At 46.4% G+C, this 21,752-nt stretch overlaps 1 protein-coding gene across 4 annotated transcripts; it reads right to left on the reverse strand.

The window, feature by feature from the left end:
- Positions 1 to 4,591: 4,591 nt before the first annotated feature.
- On the reverse strand, positions 4,592 to 18,824 carry ING4 (inhibitor of growth family member 4). Of its 4 annotated transcripts, XR_005699420.1 has the most exons (10): positions 18,761 to 18,814; positions 8,176 to 8,312; positions 7,681 to 7,752; positions 7,320 to 7,486; positions 7,010 to 7,124; positions 6,580 to 6,688; positions 6,143 to 6,290; positions 5,676 to 5,737; positions 5,128 to 5,460; positions 4,592 to 4,979 (listed from the first exon to the last, which is right to left on the reverse strand). XR_005699420.1 is itself a non-coding variant. In XM_040055655.2 (9 exons), the coding sequence occupies exons 2-9, from the start codon at positions 8,288 to 8,290 to the stop codon at positions 5,421 to 5,423; spliced, it is 825 nt and encodes a 274-aa protein (XP_039911589.1). In that variant the 5' UTR covers positions 8,291 to 8,312; positions 18,761 to 18,814; the 3' UTR covers positions 4,592 to 5,420. The 4 variants fall into 4 exon arrangements, 3 of the variants coding, with proteins under 3 accessions (XP_039911589.1, XP_039911588.1, XP_039911591.1); XM_040055655.2 differs by having other exon boundaries at positions 4,592 to 5,460; positions 6,143 to 6,287; XM_040055654.2 differs by having other exon boundaries at positions 4,592 to 5,460.
- Positions 18,825 to 21,752: the final 2,928 nt, after the last annotated feature.

A 21,752-nucleotide genomic window follows, 5' to 3' on the forward strand; every position in this document is an offset into this window, starting at 1 on the left:
CACACGAGGAGTTGGGCAGTCCAGAGGAGCCTCTCAGCAGAGGGGACAGCCCTGCCAGGAGGCCTCAGAGCCATCACACAGCAGACAAGCAAAGATGCCCTTCCAGTTCAGCACTAACTCTCCCAAACACTATTCCAAGATCGCAGTGCTGGACACCTTCACCCCGTGGGAAAGGCTGTGGGTACCAGCCCATGCAGAGCAGGGCACAGACGCCCATCTCCACAGACAGAAGCACCGGGGAGTGTTCAGATTCAAACCAAAATTCTCCGAATTGCTGACTCTATTCATAGGTTAAATCATCTCCATTCTGCATTTGTACTTTATTTCAGTGGGTTCACTGTCATTGGCCGAGAGCTATGCGAACATGCTGATAAATATAAACTTCACATTAAAATTGTCACTCTTTTTAACCTGGTAGATATGTTAATCTATTCACATTTATACAAGCACTGCACAGTTAAAACGTGCATTAATTCAAATACTTAATTTACATTTTATTTTGTTAGGAAATTGTGAATGAAGCATTTTTTTACTTGACATTTAGAAAATGGAATATTTAATTGATTGCAAAAACAGCATTTAAAAATGGTTTCTTGAATTATTAATGCAAACTAAAATGGAGTGGATACATAAAAGCCTGCTTGAACAAACTGCTGTAGTCTTTTTAGGCAGGTTTGTTTCATGCGAGAACAACCTGACCCAACCACAGTTTTTTTCCCTAACGTGAGCAGGGGCTTGGACTACAAAGCTCCAGAGAGGCTTCTTCCCGCCTCAGTCTTTCTGTGGTGAGTAAATGGGTTCTTCCAATGACTGCATCCTTCAGGCTTTCAGAATGAGGAAATCTCAGGGTCTCACACTTCTTTTTCTTGCTTGTTGTCAGTGTGTAAAAACCAATTTCTTTTCTACTCCCAGATGGGGTTTCAGTTTTGAATGAGTTGTTTCTACGACGGCAGCAACCCAGCCCACTGAAATTAAATTTCACCCCTGCAAAAACAGACCGAAGCGGACACCTTGCTGAATGTTTCTTTTCACACCAAGATGTAGGAGCTCAGTGTTTGTCACAGCTTTGCCTGTCCTTAAGCCTTGGGCACAAATGTGCTTTTTTAAAACTAACACTCCTACTTTCTTTTATGTATTCATAAAAATAAACATAAATTAGCATAAATTAATCAAGCTATTTGACTATTTTTATAAATGAAATTCATTTTATTGGATAAAAACAGCTATATTTCTTCTGATGTTGTAGCTAATAGGAAGCAGAGTTGGAGAAACTTCCTTCAGTTGTCTTTGGAAAAAGAAAGGTAGGACTTTTAATTTCCTTCTGTTAGTCTTTAACTCTTTCTGTGCTGCAGCCTCCCTTGCCTACTGCCAGATCTTTAGAGCAGATGTTGCCACTCAGGCTTTCAATGTCTTCACATTGGCAGGGAGAAAGCAGAGCTGTGGTTGATTATAAAAAGCAGAACAACTCAGAAATTTTCAAACCGGGCAGGTCTGGGAGGAGATGGGCTTATGTTCAGTCTGTATGAGCAAGCTGTCTCTTGGAAATGTCTCCCACTGCCAACTTGAGACCTCTGGACCGATTTGGGCAACATTTGAATTGAATATACATGATGGTCGGAGAGCGTCCACCACACATCTCTGAGTGGTGGTTTGGTAAGTAATTCCTTAGGAGTGCTCAAAGGAAGGCTGGGGGTTGCTGAGCTGTGGGGTGAGTTCATTCAGAAGCAGGAGAGGATGGTGGTCCCACTGGTGGAAGGTGACTGCTGTGGCTGGGATGGTTTCCATGCGCATCGTGCAATGGACGTGGCAGAGCCTGAGGGATGGGAGCTTGGGGAGCACGTCCCCTCGTTGGGAAGGGGAATGCTTTGCTGAACATCCTCGTCAGCACATTTGCCCAGCTACTCTCAGGAATGATGCCCACAGATGGGGTAATCAAACTGGGAAAGATAAATTGGTCCTTTGTGTGCATGACCAATTATTATTAATAAATGGGCTTAACAAGGCTGCAAAATTCTTCCCTCTTGTCACGCTCTATGGCTCCAGCCTCCTGAAACTCAGACTTGACTTCACTCATCAACTAGGATATTTCCAATCACTCTAAAAGGGCAATTTCTCCAGCACCATTTTAGAAAGTGTTTATGTTGCACTGACAGCTGTTCCAGGAAATCTGCAAGCTAGCCAGTTCTGTAACAGAGTTCATGATTACTTTAACTGAGAATATCCCTGCTTTAAGCACTTCAATTCTAGAAGAAGTAAACACCTCAGATCCCATTACCACTACAGTGACCCAGGTAACTATTAACAAGCAAGGATCTTTAAAAAAAAAAAAAAAAAAAAAAAAAGTAATTTTTGACATTTTTTTGGCTACTTCCCATCAAACTGATTTTATTTTGTTGACCTGGATTTCTTACCTCTTTTAGAGAGAAGAAATTTATTTCCCTGTTGTTCCAGTATTTCACATCTGGAGAGTTGTGGCAGCCTTCTTGACATCATTAAGGACCAGAACAGGCTGGCTCTTTTCCAGCCTTGTAGGTTTTTCCAAGCAGGCCAGAGTCTGACAGACATCAACCCGCAGATGCCTCCGGGTGGCTTTCACAGGATGACAAACACCATTTATTGAGGACCGATGATCCAAAAATTCTTTTGCCCAAGAGGTGCCACTTAAAACCCTTCTTTACTGTTTGCCTAGGAAGTACACCATCCCCATATGACACCAGCACCAACACAGAATAAATATTTACAGAACACTTCCCCTCCTCTCATTACAAACAATTCTGCTATCTGCAGTCAGTAATGGACAAGTGCCATGTTCAATTATATAAAAAACAAAAGGCATTCTAAAAAAAGCTGCTCATGTTTCCAGCTTTGTCACTTACAGGCTTTGTTCCCACTGGCTTCATTTTTGTACTTTGTATTTTCTAGCTTCTACTGGTTCTTTTCCTCCTCTGGAGATTAAATATTGCACAGCTATTGCCCTTATTCCCTCTCTTCCAAGGTTAGCTTTTAATGTGCTTTCATTTGCATTTATACTTTCAAGCCATTTAAAAATGCCCAGGTTTTATCCAAATTTTGGTCTAAATTGTCTCATTGTGCAAGTCAGAGCATTCCCTCAGTGGCAGCAGCAGTCCCTGGAAATGTTCCTTGCTGCTGGCTAGTGCTTCAAACACCTCTCTGGCTCTCAGTTCCTAGAGAGCTTGCTGCTAATGCTGGCCATTAAATCCTGGGTCCTATCCATCAAAACCAAGCTGCTTGGAGCAGTTTCCATCCTTCATGGCCCCTGCACTCTGCCCAAAGCCCAATTTTCCAGTTCAGGCCACATCCACCATTTCTTCTGTCAGCTGAGCACCAGTTGATGTCTGAGCAGCCCCCAGCTGAAGAGACCAGTTGATCAGTTCTCCTGCCGCAGCCTGTTCACCCACTGGATCGTGGCAGAGTCTCCCTGTTAGTAAAACCATACCAGAGACACAGCCAACACCTTCCAGTACCTGCTTCACCTCTGTTTGAGAAAGGAAGCCTCGGAAGTGGTGTAATGCAATCTGGGGATCAAGATTCAGACTGTGACAGGGGTACCACAAACCATACGAGCCACAGCTTGGGCAAGAACTCGTCCTTTCCTCTGCGCAGAGTGAACAGAAAACCAGAATGAACATCCCTTCTTGAGGCAAAAGCAAAGACTGGCTCACTGCTAACTCACTTGAAGAGAAAACAACAGCAGCAGCTTCTGAGCTGATGGCTGCCGGAGTCCCCGTGCAATGACAAGGCGGGAGTAGCACTGATTTTAACCCACGCTGTCCGCTGAAGCCGAGCAGAGCTTTGGCTTCATGACTGAACGAGCAAAATCCTCCACGGATCCTCGCACAAGTTACCTGGGTGAGGAAAACGTTCCGTGCTTCAGGTGGAAGGCTTAAACCTTCCTGATGAGCAGACCACAAGGAGGAAGAAGACGTGGTTTGTGCCATTCCATTGGCTCTGCCAATGGCTGTGCCAATGGAATTGATAAAGAGGAGCTTCAGTACGGGCCATCTCCTCACAGTTATCTGCAGACACTGCAGACTTTCAGACTGGCGGTCTTCAGGAATTGTTTTGGAGCCTGTTATGTTAGTAACAGTGGCCGAGGTTCCTGGCAACAAGGTGATTGTGGCCTACTGGGAAGGACGCTATCAGGGTGTGTGGAAAACCTATCCAGCTTCTTGGAGACACGTGGTTTCTCCTGATGGTATTTTCTCAGCTGTGCTGCCCAACAGGCGGCGAGGGTTGGCCTCTGCCACCTCCACTCCTCCTCCTTTAAGAGAAGGCAACCGTTGAAGTAAATGATCAAACAATAGTGGGAATAAATGTTCACCTTCTCGTGAGGGCACGACTGCAGGGACAGGTATTTTTCACAGCCACCAGAAAGCTCAGTAGCTTTCTGCAAGTACATTAGGTACATTTTCAAGCCTGCCTTATGCACTTTTCAGTGACAGGACCGCTACATGAAAAAGCTGTACCACATTCACCATTTACAACAAAAGCAGAGCTAAGAGAGAAAGGAAAACTAGAGAGACCAATTGCCGCAGTTTATTTTGGAGGTGACATCAAGGCAAACAGAGTATTTGTTTCAATGAACTTTATTTCATTCTGTATTATACAAGTGGGATCTGAATCCCCAAACTTCCCACCATCAACACAATGGAGAAGCACCACTACACAAGAGGAAGGCAGAATTTTGAAGCCGGAAGACAGACTGGACCAAGCCGTTTCTCCCCACGTGGTCAGAAATTCTTCCTCCTTCACACAGAGTGCTTCCCAGACCAGCAGGTTTACCCCAGGAATAAGAGAGACAAAGCTAGCTCTAAACACTCCCTCGGCCTCCTCCTCACCCCAACAAAAGAGGCTGCTCAATGCCAGCAGTGGAATGGTTAAAGACAGGGAGCACATCAGGTTTTCAGTCTCTCAACCAGCCCACTAGATTAAGAAGTAGCTTGGTTACTCCCTCTCTCCTGAAAAAGATCCAGGAAAATGAATGACCTAAAATGCTGAAGACTTACCTCCTTTCCTTCCCCCATCCCATAGCCTTGTTCTCTAAGCAGAGAATAGGCAATGAACTCTGAGGAGGCTGAAGGAAAGCCAAGGAAAATCAGGGGCTACCTGAATCCCTGGGAATCTGGTGGCTACCCTGGTGCCCTCATTCATTCCCTTTGAGGTTCAGAGACCTGTTTGGAATAGTACACAGAGAGGGCCTCCCTTAAGGACTCAGAAGCAACCAGGGACACAGAACACACAGGAACCACCGTGAGGGTACACACCATTCCAGGGATGGCCCAAACCACAAACAGGGCAAGACTTCCCTTCAGCCAAGGCCCCGAGGGCTGGGGGAACTGGGACGAGGCCCTGGCAGGGGGAAGAGAGCTCCTGCAGCAGTACTGAGGTCTCATGTGAATTTACTTCTTCTTCCTCTCCTGGGAACAGCGAGGGCAGAACCTGTTAGAAAGGGAAGAACAAAGACAACATTTAGGGCATGACATGAGCCTCAAGTGCCTGGTCCCAAAAGACTTTTTCCAAGGTCCCTGACGAAGCCCCAGTTCAAATTTTCCTTTTAATGATATCTTCTAAGTGTGTATATATAATACTTTACCCCTGCCACCTAGGACCTCCCCTTTCCAAAGGCCAATGGCCCCCCAGGTTGCTTCACTCACCATTTTCCTCTTGGCTTTGTTGTCAGACCCACACAGGCAAAATGAAACCATTCAATGGAACACTGTTGGGATGAAGAGCAGCCAGTTAAAGAGCTGTTTCCTTTCGAAATTGTTGCTTTTGGGCTACCGGAGCTTCCCAGCATTTAATCACAAAATCCTAAATCCCTAGCAGCGATCAAGGATTGAGTACTCACACCCAACCTACACCCTGTTAACAAGGAGAACTCCCCTTCTCCCCTGCTGCTAAGTTTAGGGACAAGAAAACATTTAAGGAAAACCCTGAATAAAGAGGCACTTCAGAGGTCACTGCCAGCCACACCTCTGCCCATACCACCCAGCTGAGGTAAGCCCTCTCCTCGTCACTGCTTGCTGTCTCAGGCCCCACCGAGGCAGGACAAGACTTTTCCTTCCATGCAAGACTCATCTCCACTCCATTCCCCCCCTTTCCACCATGTGCAGGCTCTTACATCTGGGTTGTCACAGCCAATCATCTCCCCATAGGAGACCTGGTGGCAGAGGCAGTAAGTGGGCTCATTGGGGTCCACGGGCATATCCAGTACATCCGAGGGGTGCACATTTCCAAAGGTGACTGAAGGCATCCCATATTCTGTGCTGCTGCAGGACAGGAATAAAGTAAGTCAGCAAAGTAACTGGCTTTGAGTACCTTCACGTGTCCCAAGACAGTGCCCCTGTTTGCCAGAGACAGATACACCCAAGGGGATCCGCTTTCCCCTTCAACCCACACTCCCCTGAAAGAATAAAGAAGTTTCCTTCCTCCTGCTTCCCAAGAAGGGACAGAGGACACACAGTTCCAGTCTGGGGATCTCAGGGGAGCCTGGCTAGACCTGCCTCGGTCTGATTTCTAGTGCTGCTTCTCGTTCCCTCAAGCCCCTTTAACACTTACGTGCGGACGAGCTTCAGTTTCTTTTGGGCAGTTTTTGGTGCTTCCTCATCAGAATTTTTCCCTTTAGAGCGAGCGCGGGCAGCTTTTTTCTCTTTCTGGGCTCGGCCCTCTGGTAAGAAGAGAAAAAGGTGTTGCACCTGTCACCCCACCAAAACAGGCACCTGACAGTGACAACCTCTGCAGCACTAAATACATTCCTACTCTGGAATGTATACTGGCTTTGGGCCGTGCACCCCAACTGAATTTATCCAGCGGCCTTGAATATGCTGACACAAGAAGAGCCCAGGTCACCATCTTTTTACCTGTCCTTCAGCCTCCAGCGCCAACAGTCTTTGATCTGCACCACTCCAGTGCCTGCCTTCATCCCCACCACTTCCACAGTCACTTGGCTGCCTCCTGAATCAATCTGCAGCCCAGTGGTGGTACTCACTCTTCTTGCCCTTGCTGGAAGAACTGTCATAGTCACTTGACTCTATCTGCTTCTCCTTCAGGTCTGCTTCGAAGCGAGCGAGGTCTGTGTCCAGCCGCCGGATGTGCTTATCGACCTGCAAAGACAGCAGTGACCAGGGTCACCACAGGGCAGAGCCCAGGAGGGCAAAGAGGGGACAAAGAGGGGACAAAGGGCAAGGGGGCTTGCACTAAAGAGCCGAGGAGCAACAGGGGCCATGGCCGGAAAAGGAAAGATGGGCGGCTTTGGTTCGGGCGTTCACATGATAAGCACGAGACACTTCCCTTCATACCATCTCGTAGGTCTGCATAGCCAGCTGAACCTTGTCGTCCCCAAATTCCTTGCACTTCCCATAGGCCTCCTGGATCTGCTTAAGAAGCCCCAGCTTCTCCTCCGAAGACAAAGTCCGTGCATTGCTGATATACTCCGTGGCCAGCTTATCGATCTCTGACTTGAGGTCTGAAACAAGCGAACCATTAAATGCGCAAACACCGCACACACCACAGTGCCCTCCGTGAGGAGAGACTGAACGACTGGAGCAGCTCCAGGCGTCCTCCCCTGCCTGGAGATCCCCGTGACAAAGGCAAAGCAAAGCAAAGCTGGTCAAGCTACCTACTCCTTGTCCTGGCAACAAAAGCATCTCTAATCCTCACCTTCTGTCCTCTGGTCCAGATCTCGCATGAGCTGGAAGTTTCTCTGTAATTCAAACGGCAGGTTCTCGATACCTGCAGAGAAAGGAGGATACATGGAGAAATCAGATTCCTGTCCACGGTGCTGAGGCAGGAACAAAGCTAACCAGCAAAAACACACGTGCCCCTCTGGTGCACATCAGCCTGCTTCCATTTGTTGCCGGCCCCAAAGGAGACAGACTATAAAAAGTGATATATTTAATGCAGAAGCGTAGTTCTAGAGTGCATATCAGTTAGCAGAAAGCCATGCAGAAAGGCTGAGACTAAGAAAGCAGAAACCCCAAATCTGTAACGAGTGTCAGTCATTATAATACATCTCCATCCAAAAACTCCACTCTAATGAAAAAACCAGCACAACAGCTGGTAAATAAAGCCATTTAGTTATTTCTACACAAGGATGTAAAACTTAAAGTTGATCAAATGCTAATTCACTGAAAAGTTAGTGTGTTTAATGCATACATTTAACATCCAGGGGACAGCAGACGCTTTGGGCAGAGCAAAGATCAAGTGTGAGATGGGATGTGGAACAGAGCCCCTCGTGACTTGTAACTTGTTGTGCCTTCTGCACTGTCATCTCAGTGTGGTCTGTCCAACACCTGGAAGGATGCCACACATTGTGAATAATGGACGTTTGTAGGGCTCTGAATGAGCAATGTGAAGTTGATAGTCAATTAATTTTCAATGCACTATGCTACTCACCCCCCAGGCATCACCAGATGCTCAGCTGGCAAAGCTGATAAAAAAAAATTCTCATTTTTCCTTGCCTGTCTAATCAAAATGAGATCTAGTGTCACTGCACTAACCTGAAGTCTAAGCTTGATTACTGTCACCTTTATAACTAATAAAAATAATAAATCTCTCTTGAAGGTTTAAAAAAAGAAGGTGTTGTGAAGAACTCTTCACAAACACAACAGAAGCATGTCTGAGCTTCCCAAACTCGCTCTCCAGCTCACAGGGAGTGCAGCTGAAGGTGTGTCCGGCCATCACCAAAGCTGTCCAACACATCAGTCCAGGCAGCAATCTCTATTTTCACTGCATGTATTTCTACAGCAATGAGTGCTCTTCCACTTCCCTGAAGAGCAACCAGTTGACAGGGAAGGTTCTGTATGCAAGAGGAAGGTTTAACAAGTTTTAACAAGTAGTACATAACAGGACCAGAAATTAATTCCAGTTAAAGGTAAAACCAACTGTGGGCCTTGCTGAGCACAGAAGTTGTTCCTTAGATTTTTTTACCCAAGCAGCAGAATAAGAAGTTACAAACAGAATCCTCAGGAGCAATCAGGTTGCTGCTTCAACAGATTTCTGCTGCCGTTTCTGATTTAGTTACCTGAGAAATGCTCAGACAGTAGGTGTCCTTAAGTACCCAGATACATAATCCACAGCACATACACATCGCCCCTCTGCACTAAGGGACAGTTAACAGTGCAAATTCAAATTCTGAAAAATTACTAAGTGGCAAAATAAAGTGTGTCGGCACATCCAAGGAATTTGATACTTCCTTGTTTGTTCAGCATGACAGACTCCACACAAGGTTTTAGCAGCTGACTACTGGATTACATCCCTACGGTTCGGAAAAGCATCTCAGAACACGACGGGGACACAATGCTGAAAATTACTATTGCTTATAGAGGGAGCTTATGGCAGGGATGAAATCCAGCTTGGGAATCTAGAGACCATGCCTTTTTCCTTCCTGCAATCCCCAGCCTCATCAACTGTAAACCTTTCAATTTATACAGCAAATGAAACATGGGTCATACTGCAGCACGCTGCTTTTCATTCCTCTCCAAAGCATCTGCTGCAGAAGACAAGACAGGTATCCTCTAGAGGAAAACAGAAGCTGTTCCTGCACTGCACACATGTTAAATTTATATGGAGTTTATTAATCCTGGAAGATCATAGCTTCTAAATTCTGGACTTTGTGGTTTTTAGAAAAGATTAATGTAATTTCTTTTTCTCTTCTGAATAGGACAGATGGTAAAAGCACAAATTCCACCAGGTACTGTCAGCTTTTCGTCAGCAGGGCTAGAAACCCTTAGATAGAGCAAGCACCTGAGCCAGCACAAAACCAGCAGGATGCTACTCTGCGGGCAGAACAATCCCACACGAGGTTACGGTCACATTTCACAGCGATGTTCTTGCACCAGGAGGAACTCAAACAGGAGCTTGATTCTGCTACACAACCAGAAAGGAACGGTGCTCTAGTTTTTACAGCCGTCATTGTGAAAATCTGCCACCACCATTGATGCCAGCACATGCTCTTGTCTGGACAGCATCTGCCTTTCTTTTGTCTCTACATGCCTGGCCTTGTCTGTGCAGCCTGTGCCCTTGAGAGCCCCTCTCTGCCCAGAGCCCGCTCCCCTCAGTGCCAGCCCCTCGGCCTGGCCATGGCTCCCTGCCTCCTTTCCTGCCTCCAGGTGTGCAGAGCCCTCTCTCCCGGCGGCTCTCGCAGTGTGGGCAGAGCTGGCACCCGGCTCCGGCTGAGCTCAGCACGGGCACCATGGGCACCACGTCTGATCTTCCAGAGGCTCATGAGCTGGGCACGTTTCCACTGGGGCTGACGGGACAAACCCCTGTCAGTTGAACTGCTTCCCTGCTAAAACCAGCAAAACGATTTCCTAAAACCACAGCAAAATACTTCACTCTGAAAATCTATTATTGGACAAATGTTCTGCCACTGCTTCGTCAATAAACGGAGAAAATGAAATGAATGAAAGTACAGTGACTTTATAATCAGAACTGCTACAAAGATACTTTATCTGTTCAACTGAACGTGGAAGGAAGCTGAGCAGACCATTACAAATTATGATCCAGAGAGAGTCTGGCAATAACAAAAAGCATAACAAGATAAAGCTGCAGATAAGCAAGTTATAACTGAGCAACAAATTATTTGTATGCTACATAACTTAATCTAGCTGTGGGGATGTTTTCTACTATCTGCAGCTTAACTCCAAAGCTCTTGCATAGCCTTAAACAGAAGTGATTCTCTGCATCACAGAATTTATCACAGGCACCAGAACACTTGCTGAAATTGCTTGACCTGTGCTCTGCTGGCTATCAGACATTATCACTCTCTAAGTCCCATTTAAAAAAAAAAAAAAATCTAGATTTGAGTCTCCATTTCCTCATTCCTACCACCACACTTTCCCTCAAAATTTCTAAAAACATTCACGTTATTTATGTAATTTCATTTCCTCCTGCTTTTCTCCTTTTTTCCTCTACAATTAATTTTGCTCTTTCATCTTAGTAAGACTCACCTAAAATTATCATGACTAAATACTATCATAACATACCCACGTAATTCTCAGATTATGAAACTGACAATTGTAAAGAAAAAGCACCCTTAGAGGCATCTTTGATCACTAGAGAAGAGTGATGATACACAACAACGGAGAGAAAAATAAGAAGCAAGGGCCTCTATGCACACGAATGACACAGCAGCAAGAGAGGAACAGGAAGAAAATGCACAGGGAAGGCAGTGCCAGCAAGGCCAGCAGCCTGGCCCAAAGCATGGGCTGACATTAATGCAGCTGTGTCACAAATCATGGAATTTCAGGAATTCCTGGAAGGAACCACAGTGGGTCATCCGGTCCAAACCTCCCAGCTCAAGCAGGGTCACCCCAAAGCACACGGCACAGGACTGCCTCCTGTCCTGGAATATGTCCAGAAAGGGAGACACCACAACCTTAGTGGGGAATCTCTTCCAGTGCTTGGTTGCCCACATAGTAAAGTTGCTCCTGCTCATGTTGAGGTGGAGCTTCCTGTGTAGCAGTTTCTGCCCATTGCCTCTTGTCCTAGCGCTCGGCACCACTGAGAAGAGCCTGGATCCACCCTCGACACCCTCCCTGCCGATTCTTAGAGACACTGCTGAGCCCCTCTCAGACATCTCTTCTAAAGGCTGAACAGGCCCAGCTCCCTCAGCCTTTCCTCGTAAGAAAGGTGCTCCAGTCTCCAAATCATCCTCATTCCCCTCTGCTGGACATGCTCCAGGAGCTGCATGTCTCTCTTTAATAAGGAGCCCAGAACTGGACACTGCACCTCACCAGGGCTGAGCAATGGGAGGATCCCTCCTCGACCTGCTGGCAATGCTTTTCCTAATGGACTCACTGCACAGATCCATACAGAAGCCTTGTGCAGCCCTACTGATTCCTCTCATGGTATGATTATTCAGAAAATCACTGGTGCAGGTCTCTCAGTCAATTTTTTTCACCCCTTCCTTTCCTTACCTTGTTTTCATTTCTGATCACAAGATGAAGTCTACCTACCTTCATCCTTCCTCAAATGTCAGCCCTTCACTAAGCCCATTATTCTTTTGTCTCTTTTATTCTCCTCTTTCCTTGTTATTCTTTCTCTTGTTCATTCTTCCACAGGCATCCATAACCACGCTGTCTTCTCAAGAACCACGCACTCACTCTCTCCAAAAGTCAGAATACAACACCACTTCTTTTCCTCTCCAATAATTATTTTATTTACTTCTTTTTAGAAACACACGTGGGGTGTCAGGTGCAGGCAACTGATATTTAAACTTCAGCTACTTAACTCAGATGTTAACTGTGACACACAAACGCAGAGAGCAAGCCTACACAGCCGGATACCTTCAATTGTGCTTCAATCCTCTGCAGCATGGCTGTGCTGTGCCAAACAATGGGTTTGTGCTGCCCTAAGTCCTAAAAACAGATCAGTAGCACCAGTGCCTTTCCCAAGACATCTGTTCACCCACCACGTTTAGGTGTATGTTTAAATTTTATTAAAAAATGGGAAAATACATTTAGAAACATAAGCACGGTTGCTTTATTGAACAGCTTAGATTTCAGCAAACGCTTTAGACACCACGTTGCTGAAGGCAATTAAAAAAATTCCTGCTTGTGCCAGGGACTGCCACAATGAGAGGGTAAGTTCTTTGTCCTCCTAGACTGCAGACTGGCTGGGATCTTGCTGGGGAAGCACATCGGAATTTTCGGTACTCCACGATTCTCATAATTTTGTAGCACTCGAACTACACGGCAGGACAACTGGCTTGCAGCAATCTTCAGGAGCCTCCTTGTTCCCCCACTGGGAGGCAGGGTGTCTGTTGTATCTCTCCTTTCAGAGTGTATCACCTTTTAAACTACTGCTTCTACTCTGTCCTGCCTTCTGAAGTAATCAATCACCTTCCTATGCAGTTTATTGAAAATGGTGCTTGAGCACAATATATCCCTTTACCCTTATTCAGAAATGGCTCAGCCCTGCTGCAATAAAAAAATCCTGACCTGTGGCACTATCCTCACAACACCTTGGTAAGGGATAACCTCACCTACAGTTTTAAAAAGAGAGTGCTCAGGTGCACAACAGACTGATTTAGCCACAGCCACCCAGGAATTCCGTGGCCATATCACATATCCCAAGCTTTGGGCCAATGCACTGCACTCCAGTCCACCCAGGCACATCTACTTCGGACACTGTCCAAAGAAATGGGCACCAGTCAGCAGTGACAGTCAGTGTCAGTGACAGTCAGCCAGGGAAACCCAACAGTCCCCCAAAGTGTGGGCCCATTTCTCAGGAAGAGAGGAAGGGCTCTTTTTGTTGTCTTATTACAGCAGCTCAATGCTATAGCATCCACAGCCAAGATAGCAGGCAACGTTGTTAAGTCTCAGAAAAGGGATCTTTATTGTTAAAGATCAACCTTGAATTGAAAAGCTTGGAGGGCTTGGAAGACTGACACAACAAATGAGACTCGCAACACTCCTGGCATTTCCAGCCTGCCACAGACCTCCAGAGGCAGGGACAACCACCAAAGAGATCACAGGGCTGTTTGCCAAATCAGTGACATCAGATTTGCAGTTGGTAAGTGAAGAACTACAGAGAAAACACAGCATGCTTTGCCATGTAAAGCCATCTTGTATCAGCTCCAATAAAAATATCAGCCAACAACAAAATCAGTTCTAAATGAATTGGTCATTAAATGCATCAGCTCAGTGTGGGCTGTGCCAGTAGCTTTCACACAGAAACAAATGATGCCTATGAATCACCAAATTCTCTCCCCTGCACAAAACCTTTTGTAATTTTCCATAGATCGTGTGTGGTGCATCAGAGGTGTAACTAATCCAAAGTCTCAGTAAGGTGAAAGGCATCTTTCACTACACTAAAACAGTGACAAGCAGAGAAATGATTTATAAAGAGACTCGCAGTTCTGAAGAATGATGTGAGAAACCGTAGAGGCAGGGACAGGGGGCATGGCTGCACGCTGCACTGGGGAGGGGGTAAGAGTAATGAAAGTAGGGAGGGCAAGTGATAAAAGAACTCCTGGGGGAACTGGAACACAGCCAGGTCTGGGAAGGAATCAAGGGCTTACCTACAGCAATTTCCGACATCACACCCATGCGTGTTAGATGTCCTCTAAGAGCTTTAAGATAATGATCTCATCACACCCTCATCTGATGAAGCCATACAGAGGAAAATCCGGGCAGAGGTAGCTACTCCCAAAGAATAATCCTATTTTACTAGGTTAGCTAACGTTATCAAGGAATGAAAGGACATTCCCATGTCAGTTGTAGGAGAAAGATGACTTCCATGAGAGCATGCGCTGCTTCTGCTGCCCTGTGCTTATGCTGGCTTAAGTTTTCTGGCAGTGACAAGCCCTGAACTGGGCCACTTCTATGTGCCTACTGACAAATGCAAATAGAAGGAGCAAAGGAAACTGGATGCCTCCCTAACCAGCGTAAAAAAGGGGAAAACCCCAAGGTAAATTGACTATATAGCACCATGTTAACTTACCAGCTGAGGTCTCCTCATCTAAGCCTCTTGTCTCCATCACCCTCTGCGCTGAGGCAGATATGTCCTGGTGCCTGCTCCTGGAACAGGTCCTGACTGGTGGCCTGGGAGGCACCAGAATTAACCTAAAGCAGCATCTGAGCAGCCCGGCCTGTGACATCCTTCTGCCTCTCCAGCTCACCAAGGTTACCTGCTACTCCTGCTGCTCATGACTCTCCCAAATGTTTAGGTCTAGTTTAGATGAAATGCTGGCTTTAGCTCCTCAGGGAAGATGGAAACAGTTCTTGCTGTTCAGGGGAGGTCCATGCCTTGGTGTGGTGCCATAGAAGATTATTCATGCGTTGTCACTAAGTACGCATTCTTTATCCTGGCACCCTTAGGTGGGCAAACAGGGAAGCACTGATGGCAGAAAACACAGGTGGTTGCACAGCAGCTCCCTCCACTATAAAGACAATCCCTACACTCATGGCACATTCACATACAAACAGAGACTTGATTTGGGACTGCCTTCTGAGTATGTGTGCTTCAGTGATGTCTTTCACAAAGGAGCTCTACAATCCTCTTGAAATTCCGAACACGAAGAAAACTCAGGGTTTGCATCCCACCTTCTGGAAAACCTGTATTAATCACATTATCCCTTTCTGCCCCTCAAAGCCTCCACAATTGCAATTCCAACCCCGTATGAGAGCCAACACTGAGCCAAGCACAGCAGCTCAAACTCAAGCACAAACTTCTCTTGAGTCCGTATGCACTTTCCATCTTTTAATCACAAAACAGTTATCTTCCTTCTTCTCCTTCCAGTCCTTTCTACATCTCTAACCCCTTTGCACCTATAGGTTTTCCTCTACTAAAGCTGCACTGTGTTACTGCTTGAGGGAAAACATTTTTTAATCTTGCTTTCTCCCCTCAAAACCAGGCATAAAATTGTTTAGAAACCAGAAGGAGGCTGATATTTGAAGAGACTGAAATCTCTGTATGTTTAAATTCAGCCACTGGAGAAAAACACACAGGAAGAAAAGTGGAACAAGACACATTCCTCTTCTCCCATTCCCTGAATCCTTTGGCTCAGTAAGTAGGATGAAGGAATGAAGGTGATTAGAGTAGACAAGATATGGAGTTTCTCTGTCAGGATGCTCAGCACAGAAGGAATGCGCATATTTTTCTGCTGCAAAAACATCTGCCAAGAGCATAACACATTTCAGACAGATCTGCTTTGTAATCAAAAGCCTAAAGCCAAGGAAAGGGCATGCCTAATCCCAGGTCTAAACCTTGTTTCAAATTACAGCAAGGACTTGAAAGCTGCTGAAATACCTGACCTAAGAAGCTTCTAGACACCTTTTACTAACAGAACCCTTCTTAACGTGGCTATTCCACAAAAATCATCTCAGAAAACAACTTTAGATGTCTAAAGTAGAGGGCTCAAAATACATGAACTGAAGCAACTGGGGCTGCATGCCTAGCTTTCAGACTGCTCATGCGTTTTAACATACAGTTTTTAATTACTTATTCACATGATGTTTCATACAAGGTGCTTCTCATTCCCAGTGACTGAGCACTGATTCAAAGTTGTATTTTGTTCTCTTTGTTCAATACAGTCACATGCCCAGACCCAGAGCTCAATCTGAAAACTGACTTTGTAATCAGCTTTTCAAGGTGTTCACTATTGTGACACTAAAGTGTTTTCACAATGCTGCAGTGGAGTGGCCCATTTCCCTCACCACCAGAATGAAGGCCAAGAGATCAAGGCCAAGAAGGCCAGCTAATTACAAACTCTCTTCTTGAAATGTGCAAAAGTGCTTCACGGCATGACTTTTCAGAATTATCTGTCCAAGGCAGACTCCAGCTGCAGCTATGAGCATTCTGCACATCTCCTCCTCTGACTAAAAAAAATCCATTCATAATCTGAGGAAAACCTGCATAAAGTGGGACTCACGACATAAACAAAAACATCGAACTCACTTTGTCAGAGTGCTGTTCAGTTGCTTCAAACAGGAGGCCACCTTTTTTCTTTCTACAATTTTCACTTTATTCTGTACAGACCTTCCTTCATTCAAAGATAGGAAGAGGTCCTACAAATAACTGCCCTTTCATCACACATTACTCATTCATCCCCTGAGCAGATCCAGACAGAAAACCATACAAAAGAGAATCTCTATGGGAGGAAAAGAGACATTCAATTGAAAACCGTGTTTGCAAGAACACTATACTACTAAAAGAATTCTGTTTCCAAGACACAGGTGCAAATTAAGAATTAGACACTTTTTACAAGAGATGACCAAAACCTCTGGACTATTTATTTCTATCAAATTTCAGGAAGTTTTAGGACATTAGTGAACTACTTTAAAATGGAACTGAATGTTTTTAAAACACTGAAATAATGTGGGGAAAAAAGGGGGAGCAGCAAGGAGGAAACTGAATGCTGTCAATCAGCATCAAGAACAAGATTTGTGTCTACAATACTGTATGCATTTTTACAGAGTCAGGAGTGCAGGGAGGATGCCAGGAGAGGAGAGCAGGCGTAGAGAACCGCAATATGGGTAATTAGAAATACATGCTATTACCTATCAGCAGCCTAACTTACTGCAGACTCTTTGACTCTCAAATATCAGAATTCATATATGCTCTCCTGAAAGAAATCTAGAGTAAGCACAGCAAGTGTCTTATGATTAGCTAATAACATCAAGTAATATTGCACCAAAAATTAAAAAGGCCTTAGAGATCTAAGAGCAAGCAAAAAAGGCTAAACCATCACAGCAAAGAATGTTTTGTTCTTCCTAAAATCTTTGTAACCAGACACTTTTAAGGACTTTTAGATTGTACACATCGCTTTCATTATTTTCTTAAGCAAGACACCTCAACAATAACGATGAGTTTACTGTATTAACATCCACCTTCAACAGGATGAGAATCCAACTGCAGGACCAAAAAACTCAGCTGAGAGAGAAGAGTTCAGCATTTCCTCTGCATGCCTGTACTGGGGAGGAAGAGGAGTTCCCAGGCTGGCAGATTTTAACTGACTGTGATGACATGATCCAGAGGTGTTTGACTTCGGCAGGAGCATTCTCCAGCCGCCAATCTTCCCTTCTTTTCCAACTGGGTACCTACCGTACCTCTCCGCACTCAGCGGGGCATCCTGCTTGTCTCTGCTTCCAACTGCAGGTCCCAGGCTTTCGCACCTTTATCTTTGCTCTGCAGCTCCTATCCAAAAGACACCTCTGCCCTCCCAGCAGGAAAACTCTGCATCCTCCCTATGCACTCACTCCTTGTCCATCTGCTTCCTTCTCTTCTGTCCCAGCTGAGGAGCCCCAGTGAACTGCAGCCTTCAACAACGAAGTGAAAACTGCACAAGGACATAAATCTTTGCTCCTCTCCAACCTGCCTCCTCATTCAACTCTTCTTCCTGGCTTTTGCATTCTCCTTCCTTCAAGCACTTAGCTTAGATCATTGCCTGTTCAACTGCAGCTTCTTTTCAGCTTCCACTGAAATCTGTCATGGTTCATGAAGATTCTTAGAGACATTTCCTTTCTTAATGACAAAAAGAGCACTGAAGACACAAGGAACAGAGTACCCAGCTTTAAACACACCACCTCATGGCATCCTCCCCTGTCTCTAGTGCCAACACCAGAGCAGGAGGAAAACGTGAGAACAGCATTCCTCAAAGAACAGATTATTCAACCTTAATCCTTTAGCCCATTCATTGAGAAACAGCTCCTCTGATGGATCCACTTGGCTACTTTAAGAACGCGTGGGTAAAACATGCACTGAAAGTCTCGTCCCCAAAGGGCAGAGTTTGAGGTAGTTTTAGGCACCTTAAGGCAGGATGGTAAAATGGGAGGTGCCATAGGAGGGCTCTGATAACGTTACCAAATTCATTAGCGTTTACAGAGCTCCTCCTCGGCCAGAAAAGCAGGGCTGCATTGGTAAATTGACAGAGTAGGGAACTACCATAACCGCCGCCCCACAGATCCAAAAGTTATCTCTGGCTCGATGCCTGTCCCGGGAAACCACTGACAGCCAAGCTCCCGCTCCCGAGAGGCGGCTGGAGCAGCACCGGGCTCGTTTCTCATGGGACAAACCAGTCGCGGGGCCGCGGTGTCAGGGCTCCCGCAGCAGATGCAGCCGAACCTTTCCCTGCGGACGGAGCCTCTCCGCACGGCCCGGGCTGCGCCCGAGGGGCCGAGAGAGCCCGCAGGCGCCCTGCGCAGCGCTCGGCCCTCGCGGGGCCCTGCCCCTCGGCCCGTCCGTGCCCCCCGGGCCGGCTCAGCCGCGGCCTCGGCCCCGCCCCGGCGGCTCTTACTGTCCAGGTAGTGCTCCAGGTACATCCCGGCCGCCATCTTGGGCCCCAAACAGCGGCGCTTCCGGCGGGAAGCGGACGCGCGCGCCTCCCGGAAGCGGCTCTGCCCGGCTGCGAAGCCGCTTCCGCCCGCCGGCCCCGGCACTTCCGCCCCGCTCCCGCCGCCATTTCGGGCTCTGCGGGGCGGCCCCGGGCGGTCCCCGCGCAGAGTAGCGAGGGTGACCGGGGCACTGGGGGATCGCTGCTACGGGGAACGGCTGCGGGAGCTGGGCCTCTTCAGCCCGAGAAGCTCGGACGACTGAGAGGGGACCCCATCCATGTCTCTAAGTATCTGAAAGGAGAACGTGGGACTCAGCTTGGTGGTGCCAAGCACTAGGACAAGAGGCAACGGACAGAAACTGCTGCACAGGAAGTTCCACGTGAACCTGAGGAAGAACTTCCTTACTGTGCGAGTGACAGAGCACTGGGACAGATTGCCCAGAGAGGGTGTGGAGTCTCTCTCACTGCAGATATTCCAGAACCATCCGGAGGCAATCCTGTGCCACGTGTTTTGGGATGACCCTGCTTGAGCAGGGAGGCTGGAGCACTGACCCACTGTGGTCCCTTCCAGCCTGGCCCATTCCGTGATCTGGGTGAGGAAGTGCTGTTGACTTCTTACTATGGTTTTCCATTCCACCTCATAATCCACCAGGGCCGAGCAGCTGCTGTTGTGTCATAAACGGAGAGGGATGATCTCTGCTGCAACAGGACTGTTACAATGCAACACTCCTAACAGATTAACAAAGGGAATTGAGTTAAACATGTGACCTTGCTCTCTTTTTCTTCATCATGCCAGAATCACTTTGGTGACCATGCACTTGAAGGTTTAGAGCCCCTCGTGCTGCAGAGTGGAGGAGCCCTTCCTCAGCCGCCCTTTGCCACATGCACGGGTGAGTTCACCTGTGATTATGGAGAAATTGAGACAAAATTATCTTACTTCTGTTGATCCTCAGGTTCCAAGATATGCAGGATTGTTTTTCAAGAGGTCAGCGTTCATTTAGCATCCTATACAGTTTAGGAGGCACTGGTTTTGGTAAATACTGCATTTCATCCACCTTCCTCCTGGCTACTCACCTACAACATGCTGTTTTCTCTTGACAGTCTGTATGACAGCCATTGCTCAGGACTGAATGCTCCCAGATTCTGGCCACAAGGAGAAGCGATTACATTTCTTTTTCTTTCTTTTCCTCCCAAAGATCTTCCAAGACACCATGCCTTTTTTTATATGGTTATATAGGATTAAGTCTTTGAGCAGCCTGCACTGCAAGACTGAGGAGCTGTTATATAAAAGGAACTGCAGCTGTTTGAACTGTGAACTATCTTGCTGTTAAACTGCTTGGTTAATTCAGAGATCCTCTTGTGTTCTGATGATGGAGTTTTCCACTCCTCTTCCTACAGTCATTTAAGTTATTTATGACATATTTTTAATTATTCAAAACACATTTCTTAGTCTTTTCATTTCCCATGTGGAGCAGCTGGCTTCAGTTAGCTGAACATTATTGTTAAGCCTCTTTAAAGTACTTCAAAATTCTTGTATAAATTGCCTTACACTCTTAATTAAGGGGAAGGATGTGGCAGTTACATTAAAAAAAAAAAAAAAATCTGCTCCCTGTACCATGTCACAGTCCTAGACCAGAATCTCCCAAACGCATCCTGCTTAGGGCTAACAAGCTGAATGCACTTGATAAAAATTAGACATTCTTAGACATCACTAATTTGCTTAAGAGACCACCTGGGAACCCCATCTTATCCTCCAAACCAAGGCTAGGAAGATGTCAGAATTCTAGACCACTGAAACGGAGAAACAATCTCCCTCTGGACTTCTTGCCACTGCAGATACAAATGACAGGGCAAAGAAGAGGCACTTACCTAAAATCTAAATGGCAAATCTCAGTAAAGTGTACAAATGTGTCTCTAACTGCATGAATTGCCACTGCGAATTTGCAAAATAAAAGGGAGAGGCAGTTTTGTGTGCCTGTGTGGTCTCACAGCAGTAGAAACTCTACCATTCCAGCAAAAACTAGTTCCTGTGCTCTGACTCCGGGAAAGCTTGTTATTTTTGCTTTGTTTACAAAGTCAAAGAAAAAGCGTTTGCACGGCTCAGGGCTCCAGAGGCATCCTCACCCACAGAGGAAGTGTCACCACGGCAGTTACTTGTTGAGAGGCGGAATATTTTTTAAACATTTCTGCACGTTGAAGTCAGAGCACGGGCGCAGGCGATTGTGCAGGAAGGTGCTTTCCCAGGTGGAATAAGCTCTAGAGACCCAGGATCATTTATGTCCAACCCTCACCCAGCTTCATACGCGGATCCTTTGGCAAGTGCTGTAGTAACAAAGGCTCACAGCTAGCTCCTGTGGTTATCACACTCCTCCTCCTCACCCCAGTTTGCTACTACAGCTCCATCCTGCAGGTTAATCCTGTAGGTAGCTTCTGGTTTGACAGAGGACCTGCGGGATGAGCAGTGCTGCCCAGGCCTCGGCACCTCCCACAGAGAAGCTGCAGGGCCTACGGAAGCAGTCTGCAGGAGCGGTTCTCAACCTTTATTGATCTACAGATGCCTGTGTGTTTTCCCTTGGAAATGTAAACATCTGCCTATCAAATTCAAACCTCCAGATTTTAGTTACCTTACAGACTTCATAAATGTTTTCCAAGGACTGAGAGGTGAAGGCCAGTGCTTGAGGGGGATCCTCATGCAGAACCCAGCAGGACAGCTGCAACTTCAGACTCTTGTTCAGTTACTTTTTTGCTGTTGAGGTATGTTCAGCCCTTCTCACTCTTTAACATTCTCAGTTCAGAGGTCCCTGAACTTTCCATTTCCTGTCTTCAGGAAACGTGAGAGGTACCCACACTTCACTCTCACAAATGGCAAATGATTGATCTGCAGCACTTGGCCCCAAGGGGGTTAATCACCTTTTCAAATGAAAGAGGATGCCAAAGGCCACAAATTATAGCTGTG

This window comes from Hirundo rustica, chromosome 2 (genome assembly GCF_015227805.2).
Source record: "Hirundo rustica isolate bHirRus1 chromosome 2, bHirRus1.pri.v3, whole genome shotgun sequence".
Classification (NCBI taxonomy): domain Eukaryota; kingdom Metazoa; phylum Chordata; class Aves; order Passeriformes; family Hirundinidae; genus Hirundo; species Hirundo rustica.

Bases quoted from the DNA above. Each gene is read 5' to 3' on its own strand.
- ING4 (XM_040055654.2), bottom strand. From the start codon at position 8,290: ATGACAGTGCAGAAGGCACAACAAGTTACAAGTCACGAGGGGCTCTGT. The intron at 7,125-7,319 runs GTATGAAGGGAA...CTGTCTTTGCAG, and splicing joins CTATGCAGACCTACGAGATG to GTCGATAAGCACATCCGGCG. The intron at 6,291-6,579 runs GTAAGTGTTAAA...CCTGTCCTGCAG, and splicing joins AAACTGAAGCTCGTCCGCAC to CAGCACAGAATATGGGATGC.